Source organism: Mustela putorius, unplaced genomic scaffold, assembly GCF_011764305.1.
Source record: "Mustela putorius furo isolate JIRA1106 unplaced genomic scaffold, ASM1176430v1.1 tig00003871_pilon_pilon_pilon, whole genome shotgun sequence".
Lineage (NCBI taxonomy): Eukaryota > Metazoa > Chordata > Mammalia > Carnivora > Mustelidae > Mustela > Mustela putorius.
Genome location: NW_025422023.1, coordinates 7,817,835 through 7,840,111, shown reverse-complemented (window position 1 = coordinate 7,840,111; position 22,277 = coordinate 7,817,835). Strand labels below are relative to the sequence as shown.

At 39.0% G+C, this 22,277-nt stretch overlaps 1 protein-coding gene across 1 annotated transcript; it reads right to left on the bottom strand.

Moving 5' to 3' along the window:
* Nucleotides 1-1,305: 1,305 nt before the first annotated feature.
* On the bottom strand, nucleotides 1,306-21,043 carry LOC106005390 (secretory immunoglobulin A-binding protein EsiB-like). The gene is made up of 5 exons (XM_045067087.1): nucleotides 20,582-21,043; nucleotides 5,646-5,787; nucleotides 5,424-5,469; nucleotides 3,406-3,492; nucleotides 1,306-2,171 (listed from the first exon to the last, which is right to left on the bottom strand). The coding sequence occupies exons 1-5, from the start codon at nucleotides 20,699-20,701 to the stop codon at nucleotides 2,036-2,038; spliced, it is 531 nt and encodes a 176-aa protein (XP_044923022.1). The 5' UTR covers nucleotides 20,702-21,043; the 3' UTR covers nucleotides 1,306-2,035.
* Between the last annotated feature and the right edge of the window lie 1,234 nt (nucleotides 21,044-22,277).

Here is a 22,277-nt window from a genome sequence, read left to right as displayed (position 1 = left end):
GTCTATAGCATAAACTTGATACTCAAACTTAAAAGTGAAACAAGTATTTTAAACATACAGCTTAATCATTTTATTGAATTCTGGTTTAACACTTCTGTCATTCTCACATGTTTCTGAATGTATATTCCCAGGAGAGAACTGTGCTATAATCTAAATACAATAAATAAATGTAACTATATTTAAGGTTAAAATGCCGCTTTAGAAGTTTAGGAATATATAATTCATGTAAAGGAAAGAGAGAGAGAAAAAGGGAAAGAGAGAGAGGGAGGGAGAGAGGAAGGAAGGAAGGAAGGAAAAGAGAAAGAAGGGAGAAAGAAAAGAAAAGAAAAAGAAAAAATACCTTTAGAAAATGTGGCTGCATTATTGGCTAAGGTAAGTTCTCACTATGTACTATAAACCAAGTAGCTAGTCTTGGGGAATCTTTGTAATTGTTAGGAAAGAGATTCGGGAGAGTAATGTTAATAGAACTAGTTAAGAATTTCAAAATCCTGGGGTGCCTGGGTGGCTCAGTGGGTTGGAGCCTCTGCCTTCAGCTCGGGTCATGATCTCAGGGTCCTGGGATCAAGTCCTGCATCGGGCTCTCTGCTCAGTGGGGAGCCTGCTTCTCTTCCTCTCTCTCTGCCTGCCTCTCTGCCTACTTTTGATCTCTGTCTGTCAAATAAATAAAATCTTAAAAAAAATTTTCAAAATCCTATCCTAGCGTTCACTCTATGACTCTGCACATATTACTCGACCTCTACACCTTTATTCCCACACCTGTAAAATGGGAATGATAATGATGTAGGAAAGATATTAGGGTTCAAAGTCAATGGCCACAAAAGAATTCTTGAGATGTCTTTGGTGCAAAAAGGTGATTTTATTAAAGTACAGGGAAAGGACTCATGGGCAGAAAGAGCTACACTGGGGTCATGAGAAGTGGCCCCTTTTGTACTTTCCAGTCGGGAGGGGGTTAGTGATAGCAGAAGTCTGTAAGGAATTTTGGAAGCAAGGCTTCCAGGAACTTGAGGGGGCTACATATTGTTGGGAAAGGGTCATTTGTTATTGTCTAATAATACCTGAACCATAAGACCCTTCAGCTATATATCGGTGGGTCACATACTTGGGGGATGAGGCGTGCCAACACGTATCTTGTGGAATAGAGATAAAGGGAGTTTCCTAAGGAATTTTTATATGTTAAGGTGCACTTATAGGATCCTGGAGGTTGGGCTAAGGTTAGCTTTTGCCCTTAGCAAAGTATTAACATTGAGGCAGTTGAGTCTCAACAGGAATGTCACTCTGCCTGTTTCAAGAACTTGTCAATGGGCTGTAGATAGTAAGGAAATTAAAATTTTTTTCTGCCTTTGTTTCCCACATCAATAATACCACCCACCTCATAAGGCTTTAGTGAATGCTAAAATACTTAAAAGCAGTTAGGACAAAACCTTACAACATGGTGGGTGCTCAGTAAATGTGAGCTCTTATACTTTATCCTTTTTATCTTTTGTTGGCAATATTCACAGCCTTTTTATTTTTTCCTTATACAGGACATTTTATACAAAGTAATACAAAACTAATATAATAAGATACCATAGAAACCTAATAGAGCAGATCATTGAAATGTAGAGACATGAAAACAGGTTTATTTTAAGCAGAACACCACATGCCATAGATCAGCCTAATGACGAGTTTAGCTCCTTCAGTGATCTGTGGGTGCCAACAAACACATCTAAGAAGCCAAAGCTCTGGTGACAGGTTTCTTCCTTTTTTCCCTCCTACCATTTCATAGAATGCTCGCTGACTTGAAACTAAGCTGAGGTGAGCGGTAATGAAATCCAAATAAAATACTCCTCCATCCGCAAGAGGTCAAACTTGAATCCCAGGAAAGCACAAGCAACACCATGCTTAAAGGATTTCGAACAGCAAATTGGTGATGCAGCAGCATATAAAACTATAACTAAAAACCACTTCCACTGAAAGTTCCAGTAAACTTTGGAAGGCCACAGGGAGTGAGGGAGAGGGAAGCCTCCCCATCCAGGAAGAGCACAGAGCACACATATTAGGGTTTGTAAAAAACCCTCATTCTTTGACGAGTTGGCGAGAGCTTGCTTCCAGTCCAAATAACATTCTCTAGAAGTTCCTGGGCTTCTTGGATCCCCTGTCTTGCAGCAACTTTAAGGAGTATCTCTACATCCCTAGAAGAGGCAGTTGTTTAGTCAAATGGAGAGAAGAGTAAACCAAAACCACCTGTGCATCCAAAGTTTAGGCTAAGGGCCACATTAACACCTGTTTGGATTCATTCTAAGGTATTGAGGAAAACACGTGCCATTTCATCGGGGTTTCCTCGTAAGTGTCTTCATAATAAAACCAAAGCCACCCGAAGAAATAGTCCTAAAGTGTCAGAGTCTGGCTGGATCTTTTTCCCTATTTAGAAGAGTTTTTCTAGCCAAGACTCTTAGGTAATGTCTGAGACCCCCTTCTTGCAAGCAAATTCCATATTTTTGTTTGGAAGTGGTAATTAGAGAGGGGCCCCGTTCAACATCCCTGTCCATCAGTTGTAAAACTACCAACTGTCAGTAATAAGGGAACATACTGACTACACCATTTTGACTTGGCTGCCTCAAAGAGATCATTTCAAAATTTCATTACCAAGTAATGCATGCAACCAATATCCCTGAGAGGTATTTCAATTCCCAAGACTCACTCTACCCATCAGTGCCTCACTGAGACTCTCTCTTTCTGAACTTTGTCTACCCATCAGTCTGAGGTAGATTAAGGGATGGGGCTTGAAAGAAGGGGTTGTACACATTACTTGGTAATGGAATATATGTCAGTTACATTACTGGAAAAAAAAAAAAACAAGCTGAAAGTTTAATGGTTTATTTTGGGGACTCTATCAAAATGTCTCTGCCTCAAAATAGCTGTATAAAAAATGTCACAGATTATGAACTATTCAAAAACATTAAGAACTTCTCCAGAGAAAATAGCTGTACTTCTCTTGATGACTATAAGTAACCAGAAGAGAATTAGTGCAATAGACACAAAAAGAATTTGTGCCCAAAGAGAACTATTCACTTATATTTTTTATGCTTCATTCCGTTTATACGAAAAAGTCATAAGGCCATAAAGATGATACATACAGGGTACAGGAGACTGTAAGGACCATGAAATAACCGGGTCTTTCATCTCAGGCTAATGGAATGCCTTAAGAATATCATCAGTGGAATCTATGCACATGTATGAATCTTGGATTCCCTTACTTTGTGACTTTTATCATAACTCATAACAATGTAAGTACCTAAAAAGGTGAGAGTAGGAAGTGAACTATATATAAAACACTTTTGTCTGTCAAATGCAGGTAATACATGGGGGCAGGTTTAGAGAGAATGACATCCCAGCTCAAAGGGGAAAGACAGCTAATTTCATTACCCTACTTCCATGGACCCAGTCATGTTTTTCAGTTTTCCTACTGCCAGGTTAAAGGAAGCATGGGGATGGTCCTGCTTGGAGGCTTGTCTAAAAAAGAAAGGAAAAAAAAAAGGGACAGGTTATATGGGCCAGAAGGGTGGTGGGGAGTGAGTATGCAATAAAAAACAAGGAAACAGTCCCTCGAAAAAGCATCTCCTCAGTAAAACAAGGGCATTGTCAATACAAATATGTAACCATTACTGGGAACCATATTATCATAGATCTAGACAAATGTTAATAAGTCTCTTTCATTAAAAAATATCTCTCATTTGAAACAGGTGCAATACTTTTTTTTTAAAAACTAGTGTAAGAATATTTAAGTTTAATGCACATACTAGTCACCCAAAACCTTGTTGAAATGAAGTTTCTGCTCTAGTAGGGTTGGGTTAGGGTCTCAGATGTTGCATTTATAACAAGTAGTCAGTCACCAACCACATTTAGCTCCTCTAAGAGAGCCACGTCATTCCCTTCCTGATTCTCAAAGTTCGTTCCTCTGTTGGCAGATGAAATGTATCAGAATATCCATTTTAAACTTTGTGTTGAAATGGGTTTCTTAAATGGCTTCCTCTGCTGGTTTGTGTTTACTCTAACCACTGTAAACTTCTACAGCGGTCGTTTGACCTGGCTACACATTTACAGTCACTCAGGGAAATTTTTCTGCTCACTGAAGTCAATCTGCAGCCAAGCATCAACATGTTTCAGGACTCACCAGGGGATTCTGATATGTCACCAAGTTTGTCAACAACTACTGTAGAAAGAAGAAAGGCAACATCTGAGAAGAATGAGCCCATCAATTCATGGGTAATAGCAAAGCCATGAATGTGTTCACTTCTCTCTCAGATAATCGAACACTTCTCAGGATCATAAAAGGCTGTACATCAGCATCTTCTGATAGTAATATAATGTGACCCATGCATAATTTTGAATTTCCTCGTAGCCACATTAAAGGTTTTAAAAGAAATACATAAAATTAATTTAAATAATATATTTTATTTAACTCTGTCACATTATCATTCAACATATAATCAATATAAAGAATTATTAATGATAAAACTTATAAAACTTTCTTCAAATTAAATCTTGGAAATCCAGTGTGTATTTTCCATCTCTGTTCAGACTAAACACATTTCACATGCTTTTTGTGGCTAGAGGACGCCATATTGGACATTACATCTCAAAGAGTACTATAACAAATTTCCACTTTAAAATAAATTGAGACTGCATGAACTCAAGGCCAGTTCTCTATATTAAGTGACTCTGGCTTTGCCCCTAAGTTGTCCTTATTTTCTATCACAGTCTCCATATAAAATGGAATTTCTAACACCTCAGAGCCTATTTATTTCCATTTCTTAACCTCTAGATTGTACAGTAAAGGGTTCCAGTGTTTGTTTCCAAAGTCATTCTTATTTTCTCAACTGAGCATATAATATGGGTTGTTTTTCTGTGAGGACTTATCAGGCCAGTACTACACACTCAGAATTGAGAAAGCTGTGAAAAATTTAGAACACTGAATACAAACCAGTTGAATAAAATTGAAGCCAAAAAATGGGCTGAACAATAAGTAATATGTACTTCTACTTTGAAATTTCAAATTAATGTGTCTCATGGTTAAGAGTTCAAGATTTTAATAAGCAAGGTAATGCTAACACAGAGCACTATTAATAAAACTACTGATGTGCTGACACTTGACCTAGAATGTTACACATACTCTGATTTAGCTCTTTTAAAGCTAATCTATTCTTTGCTTGTGTGGTGTAGACTGCTTTTCAGTGCATCAGCCACATCCCCTCCACCACTATTCCTGCCTCTCCACAGGTGAAAAAAGTAGAGAAGATACCAAGACTTTAATATTAAGGGAGTTAATATCTCTATCTTATTTTCATCCTAGGAAAAAAGCACCAAAATCCTAAGATTTTCTATTTCAGCACTTCCTGAAATAATTCTGCAGTTCTGCTTTTGGTAGCTAGTATCTTTCTTACCTAAACCAATGCATTGCCATCTCTTCATCCTTCACCACACCAGCTCCTGGGTAAAACAAAAAGATATCATAGAAAAAAGAGGACTCTTTCAACTGCTTGACGTTAAAACAGTCTATAATCCTACAGATACAGAAATCCAACCAGCAAGTTTCACCCTGCACCGCACCCCCAACACCCTGCCACTCCCCAGTAAAATACACACCAGAAAAACAAAGAAGTTACCTTTCAGGTATCTCTGTCCAACAATAAGCTGGGCACTGGGATACCCAAAGCGAGCATAAAGATGTGCCACATGGAAATGGAAGCTCTGGGAATACAGCCAGATGTACAACAGAGAGATCATGGTTCCCATTGTGACCAGGATCTACAAAAAGAAAAGGAAAGAATAGTGTGGGGATCTACATCAGATACGGTTCAGATGTGTAACTAATGAGTCTATCTTGACAAAGGCATGTCAAGATGAGACGCATACGATTTAAAGATGAGGTGTTTCCTTAATAGGTCTCTGTTGGGAAAAATCATTTACTATCACTAGTGTTTTAACTTATTTGTAGTCACTCTGTTAGCCACTTTTCTTGGGTGATGCAAGACAACTAGATTGGGTAGTTAACTAGGATTGAATGCTGACCAGTATGATCTTGGCAGTTTATAGAAGGGGGTAAAATGGAGGTGGAAGAAAAAGAAAAATAAAATGAATTAATGTGTTTGTTCTTTGGGCAGAAACATGATGGGGGGCCAAGATGAAGAGGGAGGTGTTGCCATGCCCTACCACGGTCTGGAGAAGGCACAGCCCTGGTTTATCTGTCTGATACTGTCAGCTGCTTCTACGGAAACCGAAGACCTTCAGACCACACTTCCAGCTTCCTCCCTAAAATGATGCGGGTGAGTCAGTGGCATTCAGAAGACAAAGGAAGATAAGAATTCACAGTTTATTAGGGCTGCCATTAATAAAGTATGAGAGACTGGGTGGATTATACAATAGAAATTTATTTCATCACAATCTGGAGTGAGATGTTCCAGATCAAGGTGTCAGCAGGGTTGGTTTCTATAGATGACTGTCTTTTTCCTGTATCTTCACATCATCTTCCCTCCGTACAGCTCTGTGTTCAAATTTCCTACTCTTATAAGGACATTAGTCATATTGGATTAGGGCCCATACTGATGACCTTATTTTAACTAAATTACCTCTGTAAAGAACCTGTATCAAGTATGGTCACATTCTGAGGTACTGGGGGTTAGGACTTTAACACATGAGTTTGGAGTGAGGGGGGACAAAAATTCAGCTTATACCAGTAGTCTAACCCAACAGTATGAGGATACTTCCTAAAAGAACCAGTGGAATGGAGAAACTTTAACATCATCCTTCTCTGGCTTGAACATGCCACTCACTTCTCTTCAAGAAGTCCTCCTAAGTGAGGTTCTTTCCCATCATGAAAAAGCTGGTACCTCAGCAATGGATTGATGCCCAAAACAAGTCTATATTGTCCAATAACCAACCCAGCACGACCATTACTATTTACAGAGCCATAGCAAACACTCTCTGAGATGTCAATTCATGCAGATGTCAGGGACTGACAGGAAACTGGGGAAGCCTTGACGTGCAGCAAGACCACCAACTGTTCCACAAGAAGTTTAGGGCCCCAGATCCATCCCCTGGTTATACTCAGCTGGCTTCTAAGGAGGAGCTTGAACTCTGAAAGTCAAAATGCAGTGGGACTGACCTTTACCCTTTTGAATGCGATTCTACTTCAGGGAGAAGATAAAAATGCAGCTTCTAACCTAAAAACCCAATTCTGAATTGCTGGTATAAAAGGTAAAAGTCTATTACTGATTTCTATACCAAGAACTGAACTTGAAAATAGACTATTTTAACTCAAGTGTATTAGCCAAATAAGTCAATCAGGAATTGAAAACATGAGGAGTGACAGAGGGGGTTTGCAGAATTTAATTCAGAATTATTATAAGTACAAAACAAAGATCATTAAATATTTTTATGGTCATATTGAAGATATAAGACAAAAGAAAATGATAACCTTATCATAATTCATTATGGACAAAATAATAAGTTATAACTATTTATATTTATATTATAAATATATATTTTGTTTATAAGTTATATATTACTCTAAATAATTTCCATAATATAATTTCAAATTTGATGACATCTCTCCTCCCTCATTAGGGAACTATTGGTTATTACAACAATGACTGGAAAAGTCTATGTGTCAATCCGTGTGTGTGTGCATGTGATTGTACTAGTGTTCTTTGTTGTTAGAGGTGTATTTTGTTTGTCTTTTTTGGTGTATGTTGGGGTAAGTATTTTATTTTAATTTTTTAATCCTCTCTTATCAGGACATCCAAAGTCATCTGTATTGATTTTGCTTCATGAGCAGGTGGTCTTTTACATATTTCTGTATGCTACAAGGTTTCACAGCAGATGAATGTCTGTTTTGAAACTCTTCAAATCCTTTTTGAAATTAGTTTATTTATTCAGTATTTGTTTGGAATGTGTCTGATATTGTTCTGATCATTGTGGATAAAATAGTTAACAAAACAAGCAAAATTCACTGCCTTGTTGTAGCTTGTATTATAATTGGAGTAGAAAAATGAAGGAACAGACAATAATTAAAACAAATAAGTAAAACATATGCCATATTGAATGGTAATAAATGTCATAAAGAAAGGAAGGAGAATAGAGAATAATGTGAGGTAAGGTTTACAATTTTTTTTAAAAGATTTATTTATTTATTTGACAGACAGAGGTCACAAGTAGGCAGAGAGGCAGGCAGAGAGAGAGGAGGAAGCAGGTTCCCTGCTGAGCAGAGAGCCCAATGCGAAGCTCGATCCCAGGACCCTGGGATCGTGACCTGAGCTGAAGGCAGAGGCTTTAACCCACTGAGCCACCCAGGTGCCCCAAGGTTTACAATTTTTAAAAGGATGGAGCCAACTGACTGGTTCAGTCAGTAGAGCATCCAACTCTAGATCTGAGTCATGAGTTCAAGCCCCACGTTGGGGCTTGAATTTAATTTTAATTAAATTTAAAAATTTTAAATTTGATTTTAAAAATTAAACTAAATTTAAAAAATAAAAATAAATAAAAAGATGGATGGGTGCAAAGGATGGGCAAAGAAAGGTAGAGAAGAGTTTATCTCAAAGAGACTTGTGGTTGTAGTTTTATCTAACGGAATAAAATCCAATGAGTTTTACAGGAATTCAAGAAAGACTTGAGAGAATTACATCAGCAAAACACTTGCAGCTTTAATCTAAAAAGACAGATCATATGAAATTAAAAGAGGTCATTAGAGGACCCCCAAATTTCTACTTGCAGAAAGCAGGCTAAGAAAAGTACTCACCTCCAAACACGTGCTACGTTTTATGAAGAAAGGAAGGATAAACCAGAGAATGGAACCAACAGTTCAGAGGTTGGAACTAAAAATTGAAACAGAGATTGGAACTAAAGGTTGGAACAGAGGTTGGAACTAAAAGCCCTAGAGAATTATTCCCAGAACTTGAGACCCAAGGAACTTCCAGTCTTTGCCTGGCTGAACTTCAATATTGCTATGAATTGAGAACTCCTCTGTGACTCCCACTTTAACCCTATTTGAACTAACTTGTCTATGACAGTTTTTCTATGCCTGTCTCACCATTGTGTGGTGAATGCATGGAGTCAGATAACTTGTCTCTAGTCTCACAGCTCACAGATGGAAATGATATTCAAAGGGTTGTACTTAAGGAAAAGTGCACGGAGAGCCTCATTCACCTCTGGACCTGATTTAGATGTTGAGATTCTAAAGGTTGAGGTGATGCTATAGTTGGATGAGAATTTGGGGGACCTTGGGAGGTGGTGAGTATATTTGGCACATAGGAAGGAGGCGAATCATTGGAGCTGGTGGGCAGAATGTGGTAGACAGCCTCCAAATTGACTCCCAATGTTGACTGCCTACTGGTATTTACACCTTTTATAAGTCCCTCTCCTTGAATGTACGCTGAATCTAATGACTCAGTTCTAGCCAATAGACTACAAGAGTGATAGGATAGCTAATGATGTCCTATCATTAGCTATGTCATTTGTAGGGCCCAGTACAAAATGAACCTGTAGAGCCCCTGGTTCAAGAATTACCAGGAATATTAAGAAACTAGAGCATTAAGCCAACTGTGGGCTTTTTAAAGCACAGGGCTCTATGCAAATGTATACATCACACAACCACGAAGATAACCCCAGATGTCACCTCTCTGATTAGATTATAAAAGACTGTGATACATGTCCTTTCCTCTCTCTCTCTTTCTCTCCCAGGACCTCCAAAATGTGACCCCGTTTCTTATTTGGAAATAGGGTCTTTGCAGATACAATGAACTAAGATGACATTATACTGGGTTAAGGTGGGCCCTAAATCTAATGACTGGTGTCCTTACAACAAGGCCATGTGAACACTCAGAGACATATAAGGAAGAATACCACGTGGAAATATGGATTATATGGAATATATGGAATACCATGTGAAGAATACCACCATGGAGACAGAGATTGGAGTGATGTCCCTGCAAACAAAGGAACCTCAGAATGACCAGAGCCACCAGAAGCAAGGAGAGGGGTGTGGAACAGATTCTCCCTCAGAACTTCCAGAAAGAACCAAACCTGCCAACAACTTGATTTTGGACTTTTAGCCTCCTAAACTATGAGAGAATAAATTTCTGCTGTTTTTGCCCCCTGCCTCCAAGTTTGTGGTACTTTATTATGGTAGCCCTAGGAAACAAGTATACCCTTCAAAGCAAAGGCTAGACAGGATTACTGTCTATTTTAGAGATCTGAATTCCCAAATGTCAGGGTTCCTGTTTTGTACTTTAACCCACTGCATGGCCAGCTATCACTTGACTCTCTGGGCATCCCCCCCGTGAGACTCGGAGCTCAGAGAACTGGCACAAATGCTGATGCTCTAGCCACTGTTATTGCTGTAGTAAACTGTCCTTTGTCTCTGACTCATAGTCTCACATCTCCTGCCCGTGTCCGTGAAACCCTCTCACATGATACATCAGCTCCATGTAGGGAGTCTCAGACCCTTCACTGTTCTTGACTAGCCTGACAGAACTTGCTGATGAATTGGATATGAAGAGTAAGATAAAGAGAAGAATCAAAGATAACCCCAAGGCTCTTGACCCAGCAGTAGGGGGAATAGTAGCTCTATTTCCTGAGACGGGGCAGACTGTGGCAGAAAAAGTTATTTCATGTTTTGCATTCTGTGCCTTGATTACACCCTGAACTTACTGAAAATTCCATATAGTTAAATCAGCATCAGCAATTCACTTAAATGTTCTAACACTTGGCTGAATTTTTTCTATTTTTGTTTTCCAAACATGATGAGACATGCTTGTTAAATTTCAAAAGCAATATATGTACATCATAGCTGTTAATATCTATATCACAGCTATTATCGCCATTTAAAAAGACAATGAGGTTTGTTTATAACTGCTGGCTCATAAGGATCACTATTTCCTTTTTCTGAGCATTTACAACACATGTTTTTTACCGCTCTTTGTGATTCTTGGATCGTGAAATATCATGATCAAGGGGCACCTGGGTGGCTCAGGAGGGTAAGCAGCTGGCTCTTGATTTCAGTTCAGGTCATGGTTTCAGGGCCCTGAGATGGAGCCCCTGGGCAGGCTTTGCCCTCCGTGGTAAGTCTGTTTGAGCGTTCTCTCCCTCTCCCTCTGCTCCCTCTCCGTTTGTGTGTGCACTCTCTCTCTCACTCTCTGAAATAAATAAATCTTAAAAAAAGAAAGAAAGAAAGAAAGAAAGAAATATCATGAGCAATGAAGCAAAAATTCACGGTACCTTGGTGGCTCAGTGGGTTAAGTGTCCCACTCTTGATTTTGGCTCAGGTCATGATCTCAGGGTCTTGAGATCAAGCACCTTGTCAGCTCCACATTCAGTGGAGAGTCTACTTGAGATTCCCTCTCTCTCCCTCTGCCCCTATCTCCCTAAAATAAATAAATCTAATAAATAAATAAATAAATAAATCTTAAAAAAAAAAAAAAAGAAAGAAATTCCCTGAAAGTTGCTGTGGGCAGGTGGCTTTGGCTTCCTTACCTTTGGCAGTAGTGCTTATTGCCAATGAGTTGTGCTAATTTGAGATCCAGTAAGGATGGATCATACAGTTTCGAAAGTTGGTAAGATCTCTGTGAATTATCAGACTGGTGTGGTAAAGAGTTGGCATGCAGAGGAGGCTACTGAGTGGTTGGAAAAATTATTGCAATGAGAAAACAAATTAACTGTTAAGCATACAAGGAAATGTATTGAAGATGAGAAAAACCACATTTCTTACTATCTGAGAAAGAACTGACAACACATAAAAAATCTGCAAGGAAGAACTTCCTTACCACACTAATCTTGCTCAGACCTGGATTCACTGACATCTCCACAATGGGAAGGAGTGGGAGGGCAGAGAAAAAAATATGGAAAAAGATGGGAAGGGAAGGAAAGATGAAAAGTCAAGGAAAGATCCCAACAGGATATTTATATATTATATTTATTTATATTTATATAAATATTTATATATTTTATATATAGTTATATGTAATATATATTTATATATAATTAAAATGTATATATATTTATATTCTCAAATATATGCACACACACAAATATATATCAGCCAGAGCCTGGTGATGCTCTGGCTACTGTATATACATAGGTAGGTATACAGATAGATGACTGTTCCATGGTGTCTGTTCATGACTTGCACACAGCAACTGAGCTTCAGTTGGTGTAAGTCAGGTTAAGTATATTTATGGACAAAATATTAGCTTAACTGAAAGAACTGTCATAAAGTGGATATGATCTGAAAAAAATTCCTATAGGGGTGCCTGGGTAGCTCAGTGGGTTAAAGCCTCAGCCTTCATCTCAGGTCATGAGCCCAGGGTCCTGGGATCAAGCCCCGCATCAGGCTCTCTGCTCGGCGGGGAGCCTGCTTACTCCTCTCTCTCTCTGCCTGCCGCTCTGCCTATTTGTGATCTCTCTCTGTCAAATAAATTTAAAAAAAAATTCCTATAAAGAAACCATGGAGTGAAGTGGATACTAATGTTATAAGGCTTAATGATCAAGGAATTTCATGGGTGTCTGATTTGTAGGACTCCAATCACTGGAATCAGAGTACTGGGTTTGGAAGTGCTTAGGAGGAAGGGTGTAGGGGTTTATGACTTCTGTTTGGGCCATATTTGGCTCAGAGAAATGCTATAAAGCAGACTGTTGGATATGGGTGATGGGGAATTCACAGACAGATGTCTAGACTAAACATTTGAGCCACCTGAATAAAGGTAGTCATTTCCACTACATACACTTAACAACATTTTAATTTTACATATCAAAATTTCAGGTTTTGAAAGCTTCTGATCTCTTGTGATCTTTCTCCATTGTCAATAAATAGAATTCTATATATATTCTAATGTTTTTAAAGTAATACTTTTTAAAGTAAGGACAATCTGGGATCCAATCTGGGATCTTAGAAGACGAGTTCACAGTGTTTCTTTTTTTTCACGAGTAAATATATCAACAACTTTTTATATGGGTTGCTTAAAAGGGCCACTTGAAATCAGCTGTTTCATTTCTTAAAGCAAGCAATTTTCAAACATACGAAAAAAATTAGATCACCCACGCATCCACCAGCCATATTTGGTTGGTTTATATTTTGCCATATTTGCCCCAGGTATTTTTAAAGAAATACAACATTGTAGAAATAATAACACAGCCACTCTCAGCTCTTGCCTGCTCTCTTCCCAGAGGTAACCACCAAGCCTGCGTGAAGGGTATAACATTCTAATGAATGTTTTTCAGCGAGGATGGGATTCAGTTGGCTATATGAACAGGGGTAAAACTTAAAAATAGATGCTAAGGAGAAAAAAGAGAAGTCTCAAGCTATTTCAGTATTTCATATTTGAATGAAGATAATATTTAACTTCAATAGCTTCGCTAAGGCTAAAACATCAAATTGCTTTTCTCCACCAGCATGGTGTTTCTACCAATAGTGATCAGAAGCCAGAGATCATCTTACAATTGCAGTTCTTTTGGTAGAAAGCTTTTAAAACACAAAATTCATTAAGGGGAAACTAGTTCTAAATGGATCTTTATGTCATGACATGACTGGAACTAATATTTCAGTCCCTGACTAGGGGCAATTCTGTATGTTTGAGGACATAATTTGTGCTAAACTCTGCGGTCACAAAGATAAACGTACGACCTGAAACTTGCTCTCAAGCATTTTCAAGTTGCAGAGCAGAGATATAAGCAAATTGCAAAACAGCATGATAAGCACCTTAATATAAAGATGCAAAATGTATAAAGTTCCAAGGCGAGAGGATGGTATCTCATTCTGCCCTATTGGATTTCTTCCAAAAGTTCTGCCACTGATGTGACCAAAGTTTTTTGGCCTAGAGAATAGTTAACATGGTTCGACTTGTCCAAAATTAAATTCCCTACCTTCTCCCTCACAAGTAACCCATTCCTCACTTCCCCTACCTAGTCCCTCCTCATCAGACTCCTGACGTCTCTTGTGCCGTCACCTCTCCTGTCCCTGCTGTCACAGACCTATCTTGGCCACCACCATCTCACCCAGAATTATTCAGTAGTCTTCACCTCATCAGGCTTGAGCCCCCCAATCCATCTGTAGATTAACCACCTTTTTTTTTCTTCCAAATCCATGTACCCACCCTATCACAGGAGGAAAGCGGCCACATCCAGCTGTGAAATAATTTCCTACATCTCTCTCTTTTGAAGACAGCTTTGCCCTATTGATGGGCAACACTCACCTTCTTATTGTGAGGAGCATTTTTCCATTATGTGTCCATAATCATGTTAATTTCAATATATGAATGCTGTTCATACAGCAGTTAAAGAAAACACACCCACTCTTACAAGTTCCACAGAGGAAACGATGTTTTGTGTATGTTCCTTTATCATTGTGTTATGTTTGATGTATGTTCATTGCCTGACTGTCTCATACACTGTGGCTCATTAAATATTTGAATGAATGAGTCTGAATGGAGTACAACCTGAATTTAATTTACAGGATTTAAGGGTTCTCTTTCTTTGTTCTTAGCTACAATTCTTAAGAAGAACCAGTTTAGGGGTGCCTGGGTGGCTCAGTCATTTGAGTGCCTGCCTTTAGTTCAGGTCATGACCCCAGGGTCCTGGGATCAAGTTCTGCATTGGGCTCCCTGCTCAGAAGGGTATCTGCCTTCTCCTTTCCCTCTGCCTCTCCCCTCTGCTCGTGCTTGCTCTCTCAAATAAATAAATAAAATCTTTAAAGAAGAAGAAGAAGAAGCTGTTTAGGTCCTTTATGTATTTACTGAGGCTCCTAGCAGTGCCTGTCAACCATGCGTGCACCCCTGTGATAGAAAATACTGGTCCTGGTTAACACGAAGGCTCAGGGAGGGAAGGTGCAGGGCAAAAGCTTGAGAGAACATACCAGGAATGTTGTAAACTACGGTTAGCTAAGAGACAGCTACAATCATTAGTTACAGGAACGTTAATTCTTGAATGCCCCTCGAATCATAGTTATATGGACAGAAGGCTAAAAAATTTAAGTCCAAACTTGAATGAGAACTGACTTTTCTTCTCTTATTATATATTAAAAAGTAAATTCCAATAACTATAGTATTTTTTTTAAACCAGGTCAGGAGTGAAAAGGGACATGTCTGTATTCTGTTTGTTGGGTATTTTGTGGTCAAGAGAGATGCTACTGATATTTGGGGCCAATTTAATCTTAGGAACAAGGTAGAGATTTCACACAAGGAATTGAATTTGTTTTTCTTTCTTTCCCTTGGGAGCTGAAATCATTTCCCTATCCAAAACTTCATGAATGCCTTTCTAGATTACTTAATAGGCATTTAGCCAGGCAGCCTCATGGAAATTTTCCTGTGAGATAATTTCATATTTGAATTTTAAAAGCATAATCCCATATCAATGGCTTATTCAGTCACTGGTCTTCCATGATCTGGTTAACAATTAGTTCTTAGGAAGCAGTTAGTTTCCTACAAAACTTTGGCTCTTCATGATTGTCAGGCTGTTGTTAAATATGGTGTAATAAATAAATGTTTATGTGTGCTCTCTCCTAAAACCTCACTAAATTGGCAGGAAACCAATGAGAGAGAGGAAGAATGGGCACAAGAAAACAAAAAGATAAAAGAGAATTAAAGCATCTTCCCAGGAAATCTGACTTCCAAATAATAAGAAGTCCATGAAGAAATCAGAGAACATGAAAGAGAGAAAATTATCAAAAAAAATGATTCAAGAAAATCTCCCAAAACTGAAAAAACAGTTTTCAGACTAAAAGGTCACACCACGATGAAAGAAGATGTCCGGAACAATGTGGGATGTTTGGTGGGGGGGGGAATCACATAAACACATATCACTAAGAAACTTCAGAACATTGGCTATAGAAAATAAGACTCTAAAAGCTTCCAGTGGAGGTGGGGGGGATGAAAAAAGAGGGAAAAATAAGTCACATACCAAGAAGCATGAATCAGAATATACCAGGTATCTGAGTATCAAAGCTATATTAATATCTGGACCATAGTAGAACAATCTTCAAATTTGGAGAATAAAGTATTTCAATCTAGAATTCTACACCTAGTTTAACTATAAAATAATTAGGATGATAGACTTGGAACATTTTCCTATTCAGATATGCAGAGGTCTCCAAGTTGAAGTGCTCTAGCAGAATAGGGGGGTGACCCAAGAAGGGAGTCTCAGGATCGAAGATGAGGAATCTAGTACAAGAGGAAGGCAAAGGGAATTTCCAGGATGATATGATGGGAAATCCCAGGAAGGCAGCTAGGAAGCAGGTGGAGAGGACAAAGAGCCCAGACTGGAGCAGCAGAGTGGAACGTATGTCTTCAAGAAAATGGGGAAACTGAGAGATTACCCAAACTGCTAGAAAACATTAAGAGGAAGTTAATGCTTTGTGTAGCAATATGGGATAATTATATATGGATACATGAACTAAACAAAAAAAAAGGAATTATAACTACCTAGAAAACAAAGTTACAGAAGAAAGTAATTAAAGGGGCACCTGGGTGGCTTAGTTGGGTAAGTAAGCATCTGCATTCAGCTCAGGTCATGATCCCAGAGTCAAGCTCCCTGCTCAGCCATGAGTCTGTTTCTCCCTCTTCCTCTGCCCCTCTGCCTGCTTGTGCATGCTCTCTCTGTCTCTCTCTCTCTCTCAAATAAATAAATAAAAATCTTAAAAAGAAGGAAAGAAAGAAAGAAAGAAAGAACCACATCATGATACTGATGTGGTTCAAAACAGAATACCCCAAAATACAGCACCTTGACGTATTGCATATTTTAAGCTGAGTTTGCGAAAACAGCGGGAACAGGAAGATTTCTCGACCTTCCTCTGCCCTCTTTCCTGAAGCAGATCATAAGACCCTCATTTCAGAAACGCCCTCACTATACCTACTTCCTTATCTCTGAGACGCAGAAGCCAAATGAAGAGGTCTGGCTGAGTTTTTCCCAGGTTGCTAAACTTAGTTCATACCTGTTTCTCCATGACATTCCACTCTTCCCCAAACCCCACACAGAAACTCTCAGATTGAATAATGTCTTCAAAAGGTCTTCATTTCCTTATGAAGACTCATGTGTCGTGTAAAACTTTATTATGTACATTTATACCCTTTTCTCCTGTCTTCATTAACTTATTTTTTATTAAAAACTTTATTTATCTATTTGAGAGAGAGAGAGAGAGCTAGCACATGCCTGCAAGCATCGGCGGGAGAAGGAGAGGGAGGAGGGAGAGAATATCCCAAGCCAATTTGGGGTTTGACCCACCACACAGGACTTGATCTCACAACCCTGAGACCATGACCTGAGCTGAAAACCAGGAGTCAAACACTCAATTAACTGAGCCACTGAGACACCTCTGTTCATTAGTTTAATTTTTCAGACAGAACCAAGGACTATAGGAGAGCCAAGGAAAACTTTTTCCACCCCTACGTTAGACTACTGTTTAAATAGTCACAATAATGAAAAACGAATAGTGATTTAGGCAAAAACGGAACTGTAGCTATACTAGAAAGAGGAGAGGATAACTATGTTTGAGGCGCGGGAGAGCAGGGGCTAGAAATAGGGAAATGATCATTAGTCCATAAATTGACCAAAATAGCAATACATGATACATGTACTAAACGAAAAATGCTATTTAGCATTTTTAGCATTAAATAGCATTTAAATGCTATTTAGAAATGTGACAGTGAACACCAGGAGAAATGTCTAAAAGTTTAAAGTGGTTTTCTCTGAGGAGGAATAATTAGGAGAAGGGAGGGGGGAAAGAGAATCATTTTTAGAATTAAACGTCTTATGAAATACTGGACTTTTGTTTAAGATTTTATTTACTTATTTGAGAGAGAGAGACAGAAATAGCAAGAAAGAGCAGGAGCTGGGAGGAGAGGCAGAAGCAGGGAGTCAGATGTGAGGCTGGATCCCAGCACGCCGGGATCATGACCTTAGCAGAAGACAGACGCTTAACCAACTGAGCCATACAGGCACCCCGAAATACCAGACTCTTTAAACTATGTCTGTATACAGCTTTGAAAATTAAAATTTAGTTTAGAAAGGAGAAAAAAATATGATGGTTTTATCATCAGACATGCAAAGGTAATTTATAAGTAATGACAAATGGCATCTTTTAAGTGGGTGAACTGAGAAGAAAAATATTGAACAGGCATAGACCCTTGTGGATTTCTACTGAGGGCGTAGCAATTCACAGCTAGCCATACTATTCGAGTGCTTCTGGAGATGTGGCATTCCCCTCTTGAACCCCATCACTGGAAAACTCTTCAGCCAAAGCTCAACAGTGCTGCTGGCTGCAGAGGGTGCACATCTGGGGGTGCTTTGTGGACCCATTTAGGTGTGAACAGGGAATAAAAATAGTGATTTCATTATTCCTTGTCACAATGGCTCCAATTTAATCTCACATTTATAGCACTGAGAATGAACACAGCACCAGCATTTAGTTAACTCTACTATAAATGCGAAAACAAAAGAAAACTTGGGCATTCTAAGAGCCAAAGTGGGTATTTGGGGTATTCTGATAAGGTCTTTCTGCTGTACCAACCTGGTAAGTCTTAAATGGTTGCCGATTATAAATATTTTGGAGACACTATTGATTTTAAAGGGCTTAGAACCCAAAAGATCTATTGCTGAATTATTAATAATTGGCATTTTATGCAGACAAAATAGCCCTATAAATTTATCAGCACTTGGCCCAAGAGGGAGATGTGCAGATTCTCCCTGTCTTTTTTTAATTAGTGTATTTTCATGTAGCTCATGATAATTCATCCGAAGTAGATGGGAAACCTTGGATATAACAACAGAAAAACAAAGAGCAACATGTTTCCTTTCATAGCCCAAGACCACCCATATCATTCAACCTATATAAGTCCATCCCATTCATTTTACGCTTTCATTTGAACGAATGAAACAGGTCCCATTAAGGGAGCTGGCTATTTATCTTATTGCTGGAGGAAAGATCTCGCTCCTAAAGCAGGATCAGGACAATTCCTGGTGTATCTAGCGAATTCTCAGTTATTGGGACTGATAAACGGTAGTTGTTTTCAGGTGAGAGTCAAAGACTAGAGTTCCATTTAGTTGTTTTAAGTTAATGGTAACTGAACATCTCAGGTTTCAACTAAGAGACAGAAAAGAGAGTTTAAAAATCTTCCACAGTTACTTGTGATCTCTCTGTCTCTCTGTCAGATGAATAAATAAAATCTTTTTTAAAAAAAAATCTTCCACAGTACATCTCTGGAACAATGTACAAGGTACTATCGATAGCGGTTGCCTCCAAGGAGCAGGACCGGTGGAGGGAGGTTAGGGGGAAGCTAGTGATAGGAAATGAGAGGGCTTTCTCCTTATACAAAATTCTTGAATTCTGTACCATATACACACAATACCATTTTTAAAAACCTAATTTTTAAAATGATAGATGTGAGGCTGTGTCTATAGTCTTGTGATCTTCATACGATTTCTGTCCTTAAGGCATCAGTGTTGCTGGTTAGCACAGCAATTACAATACTGTTCAAGAATATTCTGTAAAACTGAGCTCTGCGTTAGTATACCCCATAGCTTTTTTTCTTAGGAGTACATCATGACTCCTTCCTAACTTCCTTTGGTCTTTGGTCTCTGGGGTGCGTGTGTGTGTGTGTGTGTGTGTGTGTGTGTGTGTGTTTATAGCTGGGAGCTGAATTGTTATGCTCCCTGAAAGTGATCCTAGCTTCCTGTCTTTGGGGGCTGTCAGGTGTGCAATGGCTATTACCCATCAACTGAGAGAAAAGAAATGCGGAGAGATGGAGTGGTCTATTAAAATGCAGCTGGAAGGAGTAATATAAATCAAAACTGGCATCCTTAAAGGGCCTAAGGTTGTATTTCTGGCTGCAATAGATGTTTAAAAGAATAATTAATTTATAGTTTTACGTCTGCTGATTTGCCATTCGCCTTTCCACCACCTCTGCCACGCGCATCAGTTTTACTTACCTATATCTGAATAATCCACTCTCTAAAAACTTAGGGGAAGAGCATCTTAAAATGTGAGTGAGCTGAAAATACTGATAGCAAACCAATCTGGTAGCAGATTGTTATTCTTCTCATATGGAATTATTACTTTTTTAAAAGCCCTAAATTTTTAGCGCTAAGCTCATTTTCAAAGGATAGAAACCTTAACTGAAATTGATAGAAGTCCTCCAATTTTCCAGCTAAGTTTGTATAAATTAAGATGTGTTTATATAATTGCTAGCAGCTGGCTAAAAAAGAAAAAGGAAAAAGAAAAACGTAAAGCTAGCTCTCTGGTGTCAAAAAATTATTCTTGCTAAATTTTCACGAGTTTTTTTTTTTTTCTTTTACTAATTGTTGCTTTTTAAATAGATTTTCACATTAATTGAGGAAGCCCAGATTTGGGTGTCCATGTAGATTTTGAGAATTTTTTGAATAAATCTACCTTCAATGTATTTTCCAAGAAAACTGAAATAGTTCATCTATAAACTCTGAACTCCGGAGCATTGTGGGCAAATGCAGCGTGGTTCCTATTTTATATAACTATGACTGACGGGCAATTAATCACATGACGTCCTCCTTCCCAGTTCCGTCTTGTGCCCTGGAATTGAGCACCTACCTCCCACTTACTCCGTGAACGCGGAGCCTGCTTGTACTTCCAGAGCAGGTCTGCTCCCAAGCCATACTGGTCGCTCGCCTGGGATCTTCTTTTCCGCCTCTGAGGCATCAAGGGCTTCATCTTTTTCTTCTCAAGCTGGCTTCTCTGTTCTGCCTGTGCTCACCGGAAGGGTTGAGGACTTCGTTTATTGTGTTTGGCCTGGTGCGGACTCCCCAGGGGTCCTTTTTTCTTCCCTTCTCGCAACTTCTATCCCCTTTCATCCCTGCTCCAGGCCCGGGACCCACTGGGTAGCTGCTTTTCCTTTTCTGATTTATGCCTGAGGTAGAGCAGCTGTCTTTTAAAGATAAGAACCAGAGAACAGAGATATCAAACGGACATGAAGAATAACATAGGGAAAGACAAAAAGCCCTTTCCCTAAAAATAGCTTTGTTATTAGCCCTTTTTATGCTGAACATCCAGATTTATTTCCCCTGTCCCTCTGTTTGCACAGACCAAGCCAGTCAAACTACCTGACATGAAGAAAAACAAAGCGGTACAGAGGAAATCCTTGACTTCATGCTATTTTTACCAAAGTAATACAGTATAAAGATGGCAAATTTGAATCTTTTTTTATTTTTCGTAACTGTCAAAATTAGAGTATAATAAAAAAAAGAAGTTCTGGGTTGCCTGGGTGGCTCAGTGGGTTAAAGCCTCTGCCTTCTGCTCAGGTCCCTCTCTCTGCAGAGAGCCTGCTTCCTCCTCTCTCTCTGCCTGCCTCTCTGCCTCCTTGTGACTTCTGTCTGTCAAATAAATAAAATAAATCTTTAAAAAAAAAAAAAGAAAAGAGAAAAAAAGAAGTTCTTTTTTGGACAAAACGAAAGTATATGACAAAAATTTGAGTCAGAAATAAATAAACTATAGCCAAGAATACTATATCCAGCTAGGCTATCATTGAAAATAGAAGGAGAGATTAAAAGCTTCCAGGAGAAATAAATAAACTATGAAAACAAAGTAAAATGAGAAGAAAAGTAAAATAAGCTAGAAATCAAGCTAGAAGCCAATGAAATACAAAGACTATATTGATCAAGTCAATTCATACATCAGGACCCACAAAATGGAGGCCACTCCAGTGGATTGGCCCACATCACAAATCTAAATCTAAGTCAGCCTGCACTCAGGGAAAACACCTCACTGTCAGGGAAACCTAGCATACACCAATCACAGTCCACCACTTAACTTTAGCTAGCTTATTTGCTTATTTTACCCTAGAAAACAGGACCTGTTACTCTTACAAGGAAATCCCAACCTCCTAGCCAATCACACCCTGTTTCTGCCTGGCTGGCCCCCCTTTTTTTAAAGAAAACGCATGCTCATGAAGGGGGGCAGGGTGGGAAGGGCCAAGGAAGAGAGAGAATCCCAAACAGGCACTATGTTCAGCATGAAGCCCAGTTTAGGGCTGGATCTCAGCAGCCAGAGATTATAACTTGAGCTGCAGTCAAGGGTCGAACACATGACTGACTGAGCCAGTCAGGCACCTCTCTGCCTTGCAGCTTGTAATACTCTGTAAAACTGGCTCTTCCCCCATATCCCTCCGGAACATGCTCCTCCCCTTGTGAGGAACTGTATTCCCCAAATCCATGGTGGATAAAAGGGCATCAAACTCATTACTAAGGTGTTTTCGTTTTGCCATTTGACAATACAGATTTTCCTCAACTTA